General features: G+C 41.3%; 2 protein-coding genes across 13 annotated transcripts in view; both read right to left on the bottom strand.

The window, feature by feature from the left end:
* Positions 1 to 1,159: 1,159 nt before the first annotated feature.
* Positions 1,160 to 9,683, bottom strand: LOC109872562 (fibroblast growth factor receptor homolog 1). 10 transcript variants are annotated; one of them, XM_031808549.1, is made up of 13 exons: positions 9,559 to 9,676; positions 9,291 to 9,423; positions 9,097 to 9,193; positions 7,151 to 7,409; positions 6,910 to 7,048; positions 6,691 to 6,789; positions 4,113 to 4,273; positions 3,857 to 3,994; positions 3,654 to 3,765; positions 3,463 to 3,562; positions 3,246 to 3,345; positions 3,004 to 3,102; positions 1,160 to 2,723 (listed from the first exon to the last, which is right to left on the bottom strand). In XM_031808549.1, the coding sequence occupies exons 1-12, from the start codon at positions 9,607 to 9,609 to the stop codon at positions 3,034 to 3,036; spliced, it is 1,458 nt and encodes a 485-aa protein (XP_031664409.1). In that variant the 5' UTR covers positions 9,610 to 9,676; the 3' UTR covers positions 1,160 to 2,723; positions 3,004 to 3,033. The 10 variants fall into 10 exon arrangements, with proteins under 10 accessions (XP_031664409.1, XP_020319429.1, XP_031664408.1 ...); XM_020463840.2 differs by having other exon boundaries at positions 6,910 to 7,409; positions 9,559 to 9,683; XM_031808548.1 differs by having other exon boundaries at positions 1,160 to 3,102; positions 9,559 to 9,678.
* A 582-nt stretch (positions 9,684 to 10,265) lies between these two features.
* The window catches only part of LOC109872560 (ubiquitin carboxyl-terminal hydrolase 32), a 28,967-nt gene continuing 22,546 nt past the window's right edge, over positions 10,266 to 16,686 (bottom strand). For 2 of the 3 annotated variants that reach the window (XM_020463835.2, XM_020463834.2), the window contains exons 26-34: positions 16,208 to 16,413; positions 15,915 to 16,099; positions 15,710 to 15,796; positions 15,498 to 15,618; positions 13,505 to 13,696; positions 13,056 to 13,299; positions 12,567 to 12,952; positions 12,349 to 12,441; positions 10,266 to 12,210 (exon numbers count right to left, since the gene is read on the bottom strand). In XM_020463835.2, the coding sequence (XP_020319424.1) occupies positions 12,037 to 12,210; positions 12,349 to 12,441; positions 12,567 to 12,952; positions 13,056 to 13,299; positions 13,505 to 13,696; positions 15,498 to 15,618; positions 15,710 to 15,796; positions 15,915 to 16,099; positions 16,208 to 16,413 (1,688 nt within the window). In that variant the 3' untranslated portion in view covers positions 10,266 to 12,036. The remainder of the gene's footprint in view (positions 12,211 to 12,348; positions 12,442 to 12,566; positions 12,953 to 13,055; positions 13,300 to 13,504; positions 13,697 to 15,497; positions 15,619 to 15,709; positions 15,797 to 15,914; positions 16,100 to 16,207; positions 16,414 to 16,686) is intronic. The other variant, XM_020463836.2, reaches the window with a different exon arrangement.

Raw genomic sequence — 16,686 nt, forward strand, 5'->3', positions numbered from 1 at the left:
ATAGGATCCATGAGGTGACTTTATATTATGGACAGTCATTTTCAGTGATTTATAATAACCTGTCTGTAGTTGTGATTATAATGGAACTCCCTGCAATTTGTTGCTCAGGTTGTCTTTGTCTAATAATATCTGTAAACTGGGTGACTGAAGTCTTTGACAATTTTTTGGGCTTCCTCTGACACTGCCTGGTATAGAGGTCCTGGATGGCAGGAAGTTTTGCCCCAGTGATGTACTGGAACGTAGGCACTACCCTCTGTAGTGCCTTACGGTGCAATGCCGAGCAGTTGCCATACCAGGTGGTGATGCAACCAGTCAGGATGCTCTTGATGGTGCAGCTGTGTAACTTTTTGAGGATCTGGGGACCCATGCCAAATCTTTTCAGTCTCCTGAGGGGGAAAAAGGTGTTGTCGTGCCCTCTTCACAACTGTCTTGGGGTGTTTAGACAATGATAGCTTGTTGGTGAAGTGGACACCAAGGAACTTGAAACTCTCGACCCGCTCCACTTCAGTCCCGTCGATGTTAATGGGGGCCTGGTCAGCCCTCCATTTCCTGTAGTCCACGATCAGCTCCTTTGTCTTACTCACATTGAGAGAGATGTTGTCCTGGCACCACACAGCCAGGTCTCTGACCTCCTCCCTATAGGCTGTCTCATCATTGTCTGTGATCAGGCCTACCACTGTTGTGTCGTCAGCAAACTTAATGATGGTGTTGGAGTTGTGCTTGGCACACAGTTGTGGGTGAACAGGGAGTACAGGAGGGGCCCCAGTGTTGAGGATCAGCAGGTCAGATGTGTTGTTGCTTATGACATACTGTAAGCAATATATTTAGACTAAACTTAATCTGGGCTTGATAGCCAGCTAGCTAAACTAACTGCGGGCTAACTAGGCGGAGCGTTGCATCATGGGAGACTAAATGCACCCTAGGAATCGTAATATGCTGCAGAGGGCAATGCAGAAGCTTAAAAATGACAAAAACAAGAAATAGTGCAGTAAGACTAACAAAAAAAGGGCAACAAATGTTTAGCAAATCTTACAGCAGTGCTAATAACAGCATAATAACTGGTTATAGAGTGGCAGAATTGCCTACTAACAGATTTAGTTTGGTAATTCTTATACCATATGGTAAACTGTAACAGCAAACAGAAAGAACAACAACTTAGTGTAATTGATTTGACATTCATTTATTATTTCACCCTGCCAGCACTATAACCAGCACCAGTTGTTGACAGTGAACATAATGTCCCTCCCGGGAACATGCTACTTCAAGTACAGCCCACAGAGAGTAACTAGAAAAGTACTAGTGACTAGTGACCCTTACTTAAAAAGATTGCAGTCTCAGTGCAGTTTAACAGCAGTTCAACTGCAGTACACTGCAGTTATTCTGAAATTACTGCGTCCAAAATACCACAGTCGACTGCAGTTGCTGCACTTTTACTGCAATTTCAAAATCTTTTTTTTGTAACCGGAAAATGTGCTTAAAGATGCACTATGCAGAAATCTCTCTGCCATTTACTGGTTGCTAAAATTATAATAGTTTGCCTAATTGAATTTTATGTGACAAAACAAACAAGTTTAGTTTAGAGAATCATTGTACCATCTGAATCGCTGTGAAATATTTTTTCCATAACCAAAAATATTGTATTTTCAACTGTTTGAAACTGGTGGACAAAACCAAAAATAAAAGACACAAAAACTAAAGTAAAAAATGGGGAGCATAGAAATAGCTCACAAAGAACAGATCTACCACTTTTTAGACGTATCATTCTTAGACTTGCTCTCAAATAGAATGACAGATCTATAACTCACATTTCTATGTGATTTTCTGTTGGGTTACCCCAAAAAGGTACGTATTGCAGCTTTAAGTACATGTTACTTGTAGAGCATTACTACCCACTGCTGCCAAAGATAGGCATGGGACTGGGTCTATAGACTGTCAAGCAGTGTTTGTGGTGTCTTTTTTCAAGAACTTAGCTGGCTAACTAGCTACTCCCCTTTATTTCAAATCCATAAATCTTAGTAGGCCTAACCCGAATTCTTGCATGAACCCCTGGACAAAACCCTGAGTCCTGGGCTATGCTACATATAAATTGATTTAAAGAAAGTCAAAATCACTAACAATTGTAGCCTATTTAATGACATGTACAACTTTTCTAACACACAATGAAAATGTTGCATTGGAACCAAATCCTGTGCACCAGTTAGGTACTGTATCACGTGAATAATGTTCTTATTATTTGTACCTGAGGGGGATCTGTAGGCCTTTTAGGATGCATTATTCTATATCGTTTCATTGTAGTAGACCTACAGTATGTCATACCAGTGGTGGAAAAAGTACCCAGTTTTCATACTTGAATAAAAGTAAAGATACCTCAATAGAAAATGACTCAAGTAAAAGTTAGTCACCCAGTAAAATACTACTTGAGTAAAAGTCTAAAACTATTTGGTTTTAAATCTACTTAAGTATCAAAAGTAAATGTAGTTGCTAAAATATACTTAAGTATCAAAAGTAAAAGTATAAATCATTTAAAATGTCTTATATTAAGCAAACCAGACAACACCATTTTCTTGTTTTAAAAATTTGCGGATAGCCATGGGCACACTCCAACACTCAGACATAATTTCAAAACAAAGTATTTGTGTTTAGTGAGTCTGCCAGATCAGAGGCAGTAGGGATGACCAGGGATGTTCTCTTGATAAGTGCGTGAATTAGACAATTTTCCTGTCCTGCTAAGCATTAAACATGTAATGAATACTTTTGGGTTACAGGGAAAATGTAAGGAGTAAAAATTACATTATTTTCTTAAGGAATGTTGTGGGATTAAAGTAAAAGTTGACAAAAATATAAATAGTAAAGTACAGATACCCCAAAAAACTACTTAAGTAGCACTTAAGGTATTTTTACTTAAGTACTTTACACCACTGCCTACTATCCTAAGTAAAGGGGGAAAAAATGATTTTGCAGACATGCACATCCAAACATGTTATGCTACTTCAAGTAACTTACACATATTTAGTCCCCGTGAAGGAGAGTGGGCTAGATTTGACCTTGGTCGCCAAATTCAATATTGGCCATTGGGACTCCGTTGTCCACTTTGACGTAATCCTGCAGTGCAGACAATATACAAACACAAGGAACTGCATGAAAAGGTCAAATGTTGCATGCCCAGATAGCCTCTTAAATAATTTGAATCCACAGAGAAGGATATGAGATGCAGAAGGAATGCTAACGGAAGAAGCCACACGTACTTCATCATCCTCCAGGATGTTCTCGAGGTCTCTGACTATGTCGTTGAAGGAGGGCCTTTGAGTGTTTGGCTCCAGCCAACAGTCCCTAATCGTCTGCAGTCTAGAAGTAAAGGGGTCAATTTACTAGCACACCAGTATCATGCAAATAGACAAGAGCAGTTGATATTCCTGGAAATATTACATGTAAAAATTAACCAGAAAGGGGACCATTTCTCACATCTCTGGCCTACATGTCTCTGGGACTGAGTTCCTTTGTCCAGAGCAAACATAGCGCACCACCAACTCTGGAGCCTCCAGGTTAGGATATGGTAAGGTCCCTAAGATTAAGATGAATCATTAATGACTCATTATTAAAACATTAGTGAATAGATTTCATTCAGTTAATCTCAGGTGCTCTTTCCATCTTACCAAATGTTTGCATCTCCCACAGCACAATGCCAAAGGCCCAGACATCCCCTTTGAAGCTGTAGTAGTTGTTTCTGAAGTACTCTGGGGGATACCAACGCAGGGGCACACTTTGCTGTGAAGCGAAGCACAAAGAACAGCCAAGTTAGAGATAGCTTTATGCTCTCGTCACAATGTCTGGGTGACTTCAGTACAGTCCTCCTCACCATGTGGTCCACTTTGCAGCTGCTGCGATGGCTCCTTTTGTGAGTCAGGTCTTGGGCCAGTCCAAACTCTGCCAGCTTCACCTCTCTGGGAAAATGGTTCACCATAATGTTCCTCAGGGCTAGGTCACAGTGCACCACCTGGAGTATGAACAATTGTGGAACAGAACTGATGGGGTCAAATATGTATGTGTGGTGACCACAGGAAAAATATTGAATATGACATTGTTGATGGATTTTTAGAATTATTTTAATGTACCATTTTAGAGCACAGGTGTCTCATGGCATGGGCAATGTGATATGCTGCTATGGTGAAGAAATGTTGCAGTTGACTGTCCCTGCTCAGTTGGTCTTGATTCACTTGAAGGAAACTGCGCAGTGTCCCACTGCTCACCGACTCTAGGATCAGCATGTAAGGAGCTGGAGTAAAGGGAAATAAAACACACACAAAACCACCTTTCCACTTTTTGCCATGGGACAAGATGCAGAAACAATCAATGCTAAATAAACGATACTGAACAAAAATATAAATGCAACATGCAACAATTTCTAAGATTTACTGAGTTGCAGTTCATATAGTGCCTTGCAAAAGTATTCATTCATCCCCCTTGGCGTTTTTTACTATTTTGTTGCTTTACAACCTGTAATTTAAATGTTTTTTATTTGTATTTCATGTAATGGACCTACACAAAATAGTCAAAATTGGTGAAAGGAAAAAAAAAAAAACTTGTGAAGCCCCTAAATAAGATCTGGTGCAACCAATTACCTTCAGAAGTCACATAATTAGTTAAATAAAGTCCACCTGTGTGCAATCTAAGTGTTACACGATCTGTCACATGATCTCAGTATATATACACCTGTTCTGAAAGGCCCCAGAGTCTGCAACACCACTAAGCAAGGGGCACCACCAAGCAAGCGGCACCATGAAGACCAAGGAGCTTGCCAAACAGGTCAGAGCCAAAGTTGTGGAGAAGTATAGATCAGGGTTGAGTTATAAAAAAAAATCGAAGACTTTGAGCATCCCATGGAGCACAATTAAATCCATTTAAAAAAATGGAAAGAATATGGCACCACAACAAACCTGCCACCCACCAACACTCACAGACCAGGCAAGGAGGGCATTAATCAGAGAGGAAACAAATAGACCGAAGATAACCCTGAAGGTGCTGCAAAGCTCCACTGCAGAGATTGGAGTATCTGTCCATAGGGCCACTTTAAGCCGTACACTCCACAAAGCTGGGCTTTATGGAAGAGTGGCCAGAAAAAAAAGCCATTGCTTAAAGAAAAAAATAAGCAAACACGTTTGGTGTTCGCCAAAAGGCATGTGGGAGACTCTCCAAACATATGGAAGAAGGTACTCTGTTCAGATGAGACTAAAATTGAGCTTTTTGGCCATCAAGGAAACCGCTGTCTGGCGCAAACTTATCACCCCGAGCACATCATCCCCACAGTGAAGCATGGTGGTGGCAGCTTCATGCTGTGGGGATGTTTTTCATCGGCAGGGACTGGAAAACTGATCAGAATTGAAGGAATGATGGATGGTGTTAAATACAGGGAAATTCTTGAGGGCAACCTGTTTCAGTCTTCCAGAGATTTGAGACTGGGACAGAGGTTCACATTCCAGCAGGACAGTGACCCAAAGCATACTGCTAAAGCAACACTAGAGGTGTTTTAAGGGGAAACATTTACACGTCTTGGAATGGCCTAGTCAAAGCCCAGACCTCAATCCAATTGAGAATCTGTGGTATGACTTAAAGATTGCTGTACACCAGCGGAACCCATCCAACTTGAACAAGCTGGGGCAGTTTTGCCTTGAAGAATGGGCAAAACTCCCAGTGGATAGATGTGCCAAGCTTACAGACATACCCCAAGAGACTTGCAGCTGTAATTTCTGTAAAAGGTGGCTCTACAAAGTTTTGACTTTGGGGGGGGAATAGTGAAAAGGGGGGAAAAGTTTTCAGTTTTTATTGTCTAATTTCTTGTTTGTTTCAAAGTGGTAGCCATGTTGTCTAAATCAAATGATACAAATTTTACAATTCCAGGTTGTAAGGCAACAAAATAGGAAAAATGCTAAGGGGGTCAATACTTTCGCAAGCCACTGTATGTTATATGGATGTCACATGACTGGGAACACAGATATGCATCTGTTGGTCACAGACACCTTTAAAAAATGGGCCTCACAAAAGTTTCAGATCTCGTCATTGTATTTCTGTGCATTCAAATTGCCATCGATAAAATGCATTTGTGTTCATTGTCCATAGCTTATTCCTGCCCATACAATAACACCACCACCACCACCACCACCATGGGTAACTCTGTTCACACTGTTAATATCAGCAAACCGCTCACCCACACAATGCCATTCAAGTGGTCTGTTGTACATAATGCCAAATTCTCAAAAACAATGTTGGAGGCAGTTTAAGGTAGAAAAATGAACATTACATTCTCTGGCAACAGCTCGGGTGGACATTTCTGCAGTCAGCATGCCAATTGCACACTCCCTCAAAACTTGAGACATCTGTGGCATTGTGTTGTGTGACAAAACTGCACATTTTAGAGTGGTCATTTATTGTCCCCGGCACAAGTTGCACCTGTGTAATGATCATGCTTTTTAAATAAGCTTCTTGATGTGCCACACCTGCCGGGTGGATGGATTATCTCGGCAAAGTAGAAATGCTCACTAACAGGGATGTAATCTAATTTGTGCCCAACATTTGAGAGACATACGTTTTTTGTGCGTACAGAAGATGTCTAGGATCTTTCATTTCAGCTCATGAAACATGGGACCAACACTTTATAAGTTTATATTTTTGCTGAGTGTAGTATGTGACTCTTACCCTGTGTGATGTTCCAGTCTAGCAGCTGCAGCACATTCTTGTGGATACCCAGCTTCCTCATGATTCTCACCTCTCTGGCTACTCTCCTGTGAGTAGCCCCTACAGATGGTGAGGGTTGGAGGGCATTACTCTGTGATTGATATTATTGTAATGATTAAAGTGCATTGTCTCTTTGATTGATGATGAATTTGTTAGTGAGCTTGATGGATGTGTCCTAACCCTCTTTGATAATCTTGCAGGTGACAATGAAGTGGCCCTTGCATGTGCCACGTATCACCTTAGCCTTGTAGTACACCCCTTCCCTCCCTGCTTTGATGATATGCTGTAGACCTAGCCCAGATGTGTTGAAGCAGGAAACCTGGGAAATTAAGTCCACACTGTTACACCATTTCACAGCTAAATTCAAATATGAGAATGTTTTTTTTTTTACACCGTTGCTTTTTCTACACAGTAAGTTTACAGTTTGCCGTGGTCTCCAGAGAGACTGAGAAGCAGACTTGGTTGTCTGCCTTTCAAGGGGAGTGGTTAAGTTGGTGTCCTGTGACCCCTGTCCCAGAGTGACAGAGACAAGCTCTCGTGTGGGATGGCTTCTTGTCACATGCCCCAAACACTTCCTCAAGGTTAGGGGACTTCTAGATGGGGGGTTAGATGGAGGAGCTCTGCCCGATAGACCCTCAACACCCTGCAGGTCTCGAATGGTGTGAATCAAAGTGCGATACCTGGAAAGGATATGAAGCATGTTAGTAGTATTATACACTAGTAGTATAATACACTACCAGTCAGTTATACACTACTCGTTCCAGGGTTTTTCTTTATTTTTACTATTTTCTACATTGTAGAATAATAGTGAAGACCACAAAACTATGAAATAACACATGGAATCATATAGTAACCAAAAAAGTTTACTTTTTCGGGATCGATGTTGTGTCCAATGTAGGCTAATGCGCTTTAGCATGAGGTTGTAAGTAACAAGACAATTTCCCAGGACATAGATAGACATATCTGATATGGGCAGGAAACTTAAATTCTTGTTAATCTAAATGCACTGTCCAATATACAGTAGCTATTACTGTGAAAGAATACCATGCTATTGTTGGAGGAGAGTGCACAATTTTGAACATGAAAAGTTGTTAATAAACAAATTGGGCACATTTTGGCAGTCTTGATACAACATTTCAAACAGATATAGAATGGTTAATTGGATCAGTCTAAAACGTTGCACATACACTGCTGCTATGACAAAACCTAATTGCACCTGGGCTGGAATAATACATTATGACCTTTCTCTTGCATTTCAAAGATGATGGTACAAAAAAATACAAAATAACTATTTTTGTCTTTGTATTATCTTTTACCAGATCTATTATGTTATATTCTCCTACATTCCTTTCACATTTCCACAAACTTCAACGTGTTTCTTTTCAAATGGTACCAAGAATATGCATATCCTTGCTTCAGGGCCTGAGCTACAGGCAGTTATAGTTGGGTATGTCATTTTAGGCGAAAATACATTTAGGTTAAACAAATCAAAACATATTTTATATTTGAGATTCTTCAAAGTAGCCACCCTTTACCTTGATGACAGCTTTGCACACTCTTGGCATTCTCTCAACCAGGTGCATGAGGTAGTCACATGGAATGCATTTCAATTAACAGGTGTGCTTTGTTAAAAGTTCATTTGTGGAATTTCTTTCCTTTTTAATGTGTTTGAGCCAATCAGTTGTGTTGTGACAAGGTAGGGGTGGTATACAGAAGATAGCCCTATTTGGTAAAATATTATTATATTATGGCAAGAACAGCTCAAATAAGCAAAGAGAAACAACAGTCCATCATTACTTTAAGACATGAAGGTCAGTCAATTAGGAACATTTCAAGAAGGAGAGTGATAAAGTGTTGCATCAGATGACCGGACCCCCACAATCACTCAACCTCAACCCAATTGAGTTGGTTTGGGATGAGTTGGACCACAGTGAAGGAAAAGTAGTCAACAAGTGCTCAGCATATGTGGGAACTCCAAGACTGTTGGAAAAGCATTCCAGGTGATGCTGGTTAAGAGAATGCCAAGAGTGTGCAAAGCTGTCATCAAGGCAAAGGGTGTCTACTTTGAAGAATCTAAAATACAAAATATTGATTGACTTGTTTAACACCTTTTTGGTTACATGATTCCATGTGTAATTTCATAGTTTTGATGTCTTCACTATTATTCTACAATGTAGAAAATAATAAAAAATTAAGAAAAACCCTGGAATGAGTAGGTGTGTCCAAACTTTTTACTGGTACTGTATGTTATCAACTGTATTTGGTGTAGTAAGGTTGCATCCAGTATGGAACAGTCACATCTACTACCAATACTGTATTTAGGAAAGGTACAAATGTTTGATATCTTTACAAGTGGTGTAAGCTTACTTCCTCGTCCACAGAATTGCCATTAAAATGACAATGGTGACAGTAAACCCAGAAATACTGATCAGAATGTAGAACATCCCGTTTAATCTGCCACCTCCTGAGAAAATACACATTCACCAGTTACATCAGAGCTTGAGAAACTGTCAACAACAGTAAGCTTTCCATCTCACATTACATATGATTACACGACTCACCTACTATAGGATTTGAGAATTCATAACCAAGATCATTTGTTATATTTGAGTTCCTGATGAGGGAAGTTTCTGTGTGATTACTTGTTGCATTCCAATATGACATTTCTCTGTTGAGTGTGTATGTTGCCTTCATCTGAGGAGTCAAGAGCAAAAATATGAAATGGTATGAAACAAATTACATTGAAAGGGTTCTAAAGTAGGCAGAGCTATGACTTTTCCCCCCAGAGTTATACACATTTAAATTGTATGGAGAAAGAGTACACCTCACCCACAGTGCCCAAGCTGGTAAGATATTCAAGCAACTTCTGTCCAAATTCATGTGAAATATTTTCTATTGCAACCACTGAGATGGCCACTTCTGTTCGTTCTTCACCTCACTTTGTTATGTGGCTTCCTGCCGTCCCTCACTCACAGGAAGGAGCGGCTTTGTCATCAGTATCACTATGTCTCGCTGGATAAATTAAGCTTTCAAGTCATTCTATATTCATGTACTCGTAGGAGTTTTTGGGTGACAACGGCAGCTGGTTAACATTTTACAACTGGCCACTAATCATTTCAAATGAAACATGACCATATTGGACCCCAATATGATTGACGGTTATCAAGGGAAGTGTGTGTCAGATAGTGCTATGGGTGGGAGCCATTTTCATGCTGTGTTCTGATACGCAAAGCTTACTTTCACCAACAGTAAAAAGGTTTGAACATAGATTGACAAAGCCCACACACAGTTCTAGGTTGTAAGGGAGGTGGAGGTGACATGGCCTCTTTGTGGTTTCCTATGTTTTCAGAAATAGTACTAAAATGTATTTTCTCCTGACAGTTATTTGAGCTGTGCTTATCGAAAGTATGTGGCCCTGAGAATATGTTGTCTAGCTTTACTTAGGCTGCTGGACATTGTTATTAAGTTATGACCAATATAGAAATGTACATTCCATCCAATTGCTCATGTTAACCATCCTAATAAGACTGTACATGAAAAGGGACACAAAAGCTGTGTATTTTATTGGCTGCCTGCTTTAATAGTTAGATAAACTAATCACTCCATATACAAGACAGATCTTTGCAGTTCATATTCCAATACATCCTTTTTCCAAAAGTATTTATGTACAGTACATGTTCATTTTTCCACAAGGGTCAGTGCAAAGTAAATTTAGACTATAAACATTTTAGAAAAAGTACATTAAATTAAGAATAAATGAAAAGAAAACATTACAACTAAATAGACAAAAAATAAAATAAACATTCAGTAGTAATCGCTGTATCAAGGTTTTCAGAGGGACAATACTGAAAATGACCACTGCAGCTGTTAGCGAAGGTTAAAAATGTTTTTAAAAATCAAAGACATCAGAATGCTTACCGTACTACCATCATACGTCAGGTAGAGTGGGTAGGTTTCTGTCCAGATGTTATAATCAGTAATTGATTAACCAAATAAAAGCATACACCTCAACAAGCCTTTAAAGACAGAGCAGAAATGAGAGCTGTGGATTGTAACAGATATAGCTCAGGGCTTAAACAGTTAGATTTTTGTGTCTTCATATGATTAGATGAATTGAACTCCTTGTGACAATGTTTCACATAGTGCATGTCAACATAGCTACAATAAATACATGTTTTCCGAGGCGCGTAGGGGAAAAGCTATCTATTCACTTGTCGCATAACGGTAAGGTGCAACGACTCAAAACTAAGAAATGTCCCTCTGCCTAAATCAAATACATCATACCTATGGCATTCAGAAAGATGCAACATTAGCCACAACTTATGCTCTTTGAAGTTGTGATCTCATGACTTGCATAAATAATTGTGTTAACTTGGGCACAATAATAAAGTATGTCATGGCCTACTGGTAGCTACTATAATGAAAGTCAACTGTTGATGTGATAACATCACAATGTTGTCATGGCACAGACTGATATGTTGTTGGAATGGACCTGCATACAGATTGGGACAAGCAGATGCTACAGGAAGATTGTCTCAGATAGGTAAGGGGTTCTGAGGCTTTGTTCTTAGCAGACCTTGTGTGATGAACACCAAAGACAGAGATACATTGCAATGCAAATACATGAATGTAGTTCAGCAACACTGAATTTAATCCAGGCCTATCGGTCTGGAGTCTGACTCCTTTACATTTGAAGAAGACAAAAAAATGGTATTTTTTAGAACTAGAGACATTTTAGAATTGTGACTATGGATTTGACTACTGTCCAAAGCAGGGTATGATGAGGTAGTGAACACTTGCTACTTCTGCAATCATTTTTTGTAGAATTCAATGAGGGGGGGGGGGGGGTTTCAGTTACATTTCACTAGATCAATTGTATTATAACATCTTTAACTACAGAGAATACCAATTAAATGTGTCTAGTGTCTACACATATTGCCACTGGCATTGGTTTACAAACAAACACACACACACACACTTGTCACATCTGGCCTAGGACCAGCACCATGGGCCTAAGCATGGTCACCCTCCGACAAGGTGTTGATGCTGAAACAAACCAATACACAGCCCTTCCTTTTGTTTGACATCGCTAGCGCAAAATAACTTGAGTACCATTGCTTGAAAAAAATGTCTATCCACTAAGAAGAGGTGGTGTAAAAATGGTTTGTGGTCCACTTCTAACCACCAGGGATGATTTCTAAGGTTCAGCTCATCTCAACCTGAGAGATTTCAGATTCAAATAGTAAGGTGGTTTTCTAGCACAAGCATGTCGATGAACCAGCAGCACATTGACACATCAACAGTTAATTACTGAAGAACACAGTACTTCTTATAATCAGACTCAAAGTCCTCGTCCATGCTAGTTGTGTCGGCCATCTTTTTGCCGTCAGTTTTGGGCATGAACAGAGAATAATCCACTCCCTGCTGCTCGTAGAACAGGATATAGGCAGAGTCTGCATCAATCTCCTCTGACCTCAACTCCTGAACACAGAAAACACAGTGCAGCTTGGTTTATACTTGAACTTCAAATTGCTGCGTTATAGATGACAAATGGACAATGCATCACATACCAGAGATTGTATTCCAAACACAGCATCTCAAACTCATGACTTCACTTACCTTACAGCTACTGTCGTTGTAACAGTACCACTTTTCATTTGGGTTTTTGGCATATGTCACATAGTGGCCTCCTCCGAGGATCCCTGAATGGCACTGCAGACACAAAAGTGATTGGTGGTTAAGAGGATATTTCAGGTGGTAGATAGTCACTTTGCACTCCTGTGTCTTCAGGTTATAAGAGCAATATTCTTAGAAAAAAACTAATATTTAATACTTACTGAAATTGCATACAAGTTGTACATGGGGTCTATGCAGATTTTGTCTCTTTGGTCCTGGGAGGCCTCCAGATCTATGCTGTCCTCGGTGTAGCCATTGCTCTCCAGCTCAGACACAGACGTTGTGTTGTCACAGTCCCTAGCCGTGTCCTCTCCAGAGGTAGAGTCGCTGAGGCCCTCTCCCCTGCTCCCCATCCCGCTGGCCTCGAGCTCCATGGGGCTCTCCCTGCCACTGTCCAGACTCTCTTTACTGAGGGATAGCTGGTACCTGCTTTCCAGGGGCAACACCCGTCCACGGCCCTGCCTCCTGCCCTCACTCTGTGGGCTGCAGTTGGGGCTGACATCTCTGCTGAGGGGAGTACTGGCCATCCTCCCTGAGCACAGAGACTCTGAAAATAGAACATACATTCATAGATGAACACCAGCCTGTCTAAAGGAATAAGTGGGATGTGACAGCTACATCTGAAACCCCAGTCAAGACTCTTTACAAACCTTTCCCATTGTTGAGAGTTGGGGTGGGGTTACAGACAGTGTCTCCACCCCCAGATTTTGGTACTCCTCCCTCTGTGTCGTGTAGCTCCTCCCCTAGCCCATCCCTCCAGCTCTGTTGGCTTTGGTCTGCATCTCTCGGAGTCAGGAAAGCACTGGGATCAAACGTCTCCCTGGGAAACCTCACAATCTTCTGGGATTTGATCCACCGCCCATTCATAAACTGGAAACGTTTTAAATGAATAATCTGTCATTCAAATGGGCAGAATAAAAGCGTTTTAGAGTGGGTGATGTCCTGTGCAGTCTTGCAATTCAGACATGGCATTCAAACTGTTGGACTGGGGGTTTCTTTCTTTCTCTTTGCATAGGTTTCAACTGTTGCCTATAGACACTAAGATTAATAGGGAGAGGACTGGGGAGTTAATGCAGAGGGAATGAGCTGTATATCTGACCAGGATGGGCGGCAGCCTCCACAGGTCCAGTTTCTTGGTGGCCAGGCGGTGGGTCTTGCACTTGGAGCAGTAGTAGAGCTCATCCTCTCCCAGCTCTTCCTCACTGGTAAAGGCCTGCAGACAACTGTCCAGACTGATGGGCTCTGCCTGGGCCCTGCGACTCTGTTCCACACTGGGGTGCTCCTCCACGATCTATAGGACACACTCATTACTTAGTCAATGTCGTTGTTCCATTAGATATGGAATAAATTAGGCATGTGCATCTTTCCTTTTCAGGACGATTCGATGCATGATTTCCAATACAGAAACGTTAAGTTTTAGTTTGAAACGATTCGGTTTGATTAGAGGAACGAATCGATGCGACACATTAACATTGGTTGCATAAACACATTCAGTAAAATCTGATGCTGATGGGCCTCTCTGAGCTGACATCTGTCTGTGTCTGTGTGTATATATACATTTTTGCACATTAAAAGTGTTAGAGCTAGTAATGTATCAATATTGATCTTACATTTTCTATGACATAACCAATTAATTTATAGCACAACTTTGGATTTCACCTCTGTCTCATAATCGAATAGACTGTTTGGAAGTTGACAGACTCGGAGTGAACTTCTCTTCTCCCACTTCGACCATGCGGGTAGCAAAAGTGATTGCTGTCCTCGTTATGAAATTAATCAACTTTACCCTGAATATCTAAAAATTACAATACATTTATTTTTATTCAACCTTTATTTAACTAGGCAAGCCAGTTAAGAACAAATTCTTATTTACAATGACGGCCTACCCCGGCCAAAACTGGACGACGCTGGACCAATTGTACACCACCATATGGGACTCCCCAATACATACTGATTGTTTCAAGCAAAACTACCGCTGATGGTGAACCTGAACAACTGAAATAAAATTGAATGTTCCGATCAGCATCTAGCCTACCTATAGCCAGATGAGCGTAGTCTCCCTGGCAGTAGCTTAGGCTACTTTTACTCCGGGAAAAACAATTTTCAACAGCGCATTTGATAAGAATAACTTATCAAATTACATTGGTTGTTGCTCAACTAATAAAGCCTAATATTGCACAAGCCATTTTACAAACATATAAATGCCTCGGCATACACATCCTCGGCATACACATCACAGACAAACTGAATTGGTCCACTCACACAGACAGCATCGTGAAGAAGGCGCAGCAGCGCCTCTTCAACCTCAGGAGGCTGAAGAAATTTGGCTTGTCACCAAAAGCACTCACAAACTTCTACAGATGCACAATCGAGAGCATCCTGGCGGGCTGTATCACCGCCTGGTACAGCAACTGCTCCGCCCACAACCGTAAGGATGTGCCAGATCAGATCAGGAATAGGTCTTCCTCTTGTTGGTCTACGAGTGAAGCTGGGTACAGTGTGCAGTTTGACTAGCCTACTGTTATTGCCTGGGGTTGTTCTGCATGCAAAATGACTTGTAGATCAATGACTTAACACAGTTACATGCTTAGTTCAATACTGAAGGAGAGAGGGCGCATCGGTTGTCACAAAAGATTAGGTCTTTTCAGAAGGTAAGAAAAAGAAAATGTTATTTGACCTGCAATTTGTAACATTTGAATAGATTTTCTGACCGATGCATGCTACATTGGATCAGTTTGTGGTCCTGCGGACCGATGCACTCATATCTTAAACACTTGGACCGGGGACCGATGCATATTGGTGAATCAGGTAGCCTAGTGGTTAGAGTTGGACTAGTAACTGGAAGGTTGCAAGATCGAATCCCAGAGGTGACAAGGTAAAAATCTGTCATTCTGCCCCTGAACAAGGCAGTTAACCCACTGTTCCCCTGTAGGCCGTCATTGAAAATAAGAATTTGTTTTTAACTGACTTGACAAGTTAAATAAAGGTAAACATTTTTATTTAAATAATCATTACATCCCTAGAATAAATATATTGATATGACCTCTAGGGTCCCACTGCTGTGTTTATCCCCAGCCTCATGTCTCTCTTACCCTCTCCTGAGAGGTCTGGTAACGGAGGTGTAGAGCAGTGGGGTCCCAGTCCACAGCCATGAAGGCATTCCCCACAGCAGCCCTGTCATCGTTACACTCCACTGTGCAGCCTCTGCAGAACCTGTGATGGACACCAATAGAGGGTATCAATTAACACCTTCTCCATCTTCAACTGTATTGTGATATGTTGTACTGTGAGGGCAGATTATTACCTGTACCACGGACACCAGGCGCAGGAGTTGCCATCTCTCTGCACCACGCGCAGGGTGAAGGGATACTGGTAGCCCATGCTGTCATCACTGTGTTCACAACAAACAAAAACACACAGCACAGTATCACACACCTGTGCCATTAGGATAAGACTGAGCACTGCAAAGCCACCTGACAGAACACACAGAGTGGTCTGGAGAGACTGACCAGTCCTGGGCGTGGTTGCTGGCCTCCTGAGGGGGTAAGGGACTGGCCAAGCGGGACACCTGGGTCCAAACAGCGTCATACAGGTCCCTGGTCCTGGTGTGGACTGTACACGGCACGATCAATGGCATCCCAAACAGACTGGGTCGGTTTTTCTGACTGGACAGGAAGTATAACTCTGCCCGCATCTACAAAACAAACAAAAACAGTTTAGAAGTGAGCATTATATAGACTTTGACTAATCTTGATGCACTGATAATCTTGTCTCCATCTTTAGCCCATCCTGCAGTTCTCACCATCTTCCTATGGATGGCGATGATGTACCCAGCAAAGGTGCTGTCCAGAGGGGGCATCACGTGGCCGTTGGGGAGACCATTGGCATGGCTGCCCTCTGTGACACAGGGCACTACAGTGCTGGGCATGCCCTTGGGGATCATTCCTAGTTTCAGAGAGTTAATCTCAGTTACCTTGGCAGCATTCCCATTTGCTAGCGCTGGAGCTTCTGGAGATGACATGAAGAACAAACAGCTTGTCAAGTTGTCAGTGAAGACTTAAATAAGACATAACAGCAGTGTTGACAGCTACTGTGGTGGTCATTTAGCTTTGTTATATTGTTCAGTTTCAAAGTAGCTACCTTTCCATCAGTTATCTAAAACCTGTGCATTTCTTGAAATTATAAAATGTTCTTGGTTGCTACTATGCATTTTCATCACTTCGCACTGATTGCTTTTAAAAAGAGCCTTATATGACAAAGGCTTTGATTGAATAACTTTTT

The sequence above is a fragment of the Oncorhynchus kisutch genome, linkage group LG28, assembly GCF_002021735.2.
Source record: "Oncorhynchus kisutch isolate 150728-3 linkage group LG28, Okis_V2, whole genome shotgun sequence".
In the NCBI taxonomy this organism is placed as follows: Eukaryota; Metazoa; Chordata; class Actinopteri; order Salmoniformes; family Salmonidae; genus Oncorhynchus; species Oncorhynchus kisutch.

Coding starts and splice junctions, on each gene's coding strand:
- LOC109872562 (XM_020463837.2), bottom strand. CDS start 9,609: ATGAATTTGGACAGAAGTTGCTTGAATATCTTACCAGCTTGGGCACTG. Junction 6,790..6,909: donor CTGCAAGATTATCAAAGAGG/GTTAGGACACAT, acceptor CACCATCTGTAG/GGGCTACTCACAGGAGAGTA. Junction 3,346..3,462: donor GAGACATGTAGGCCAGAGAT/GTGAGAAATGGT, acceptor CTTTACTTCTAG/ACTGCAGACGATTAGGGACT.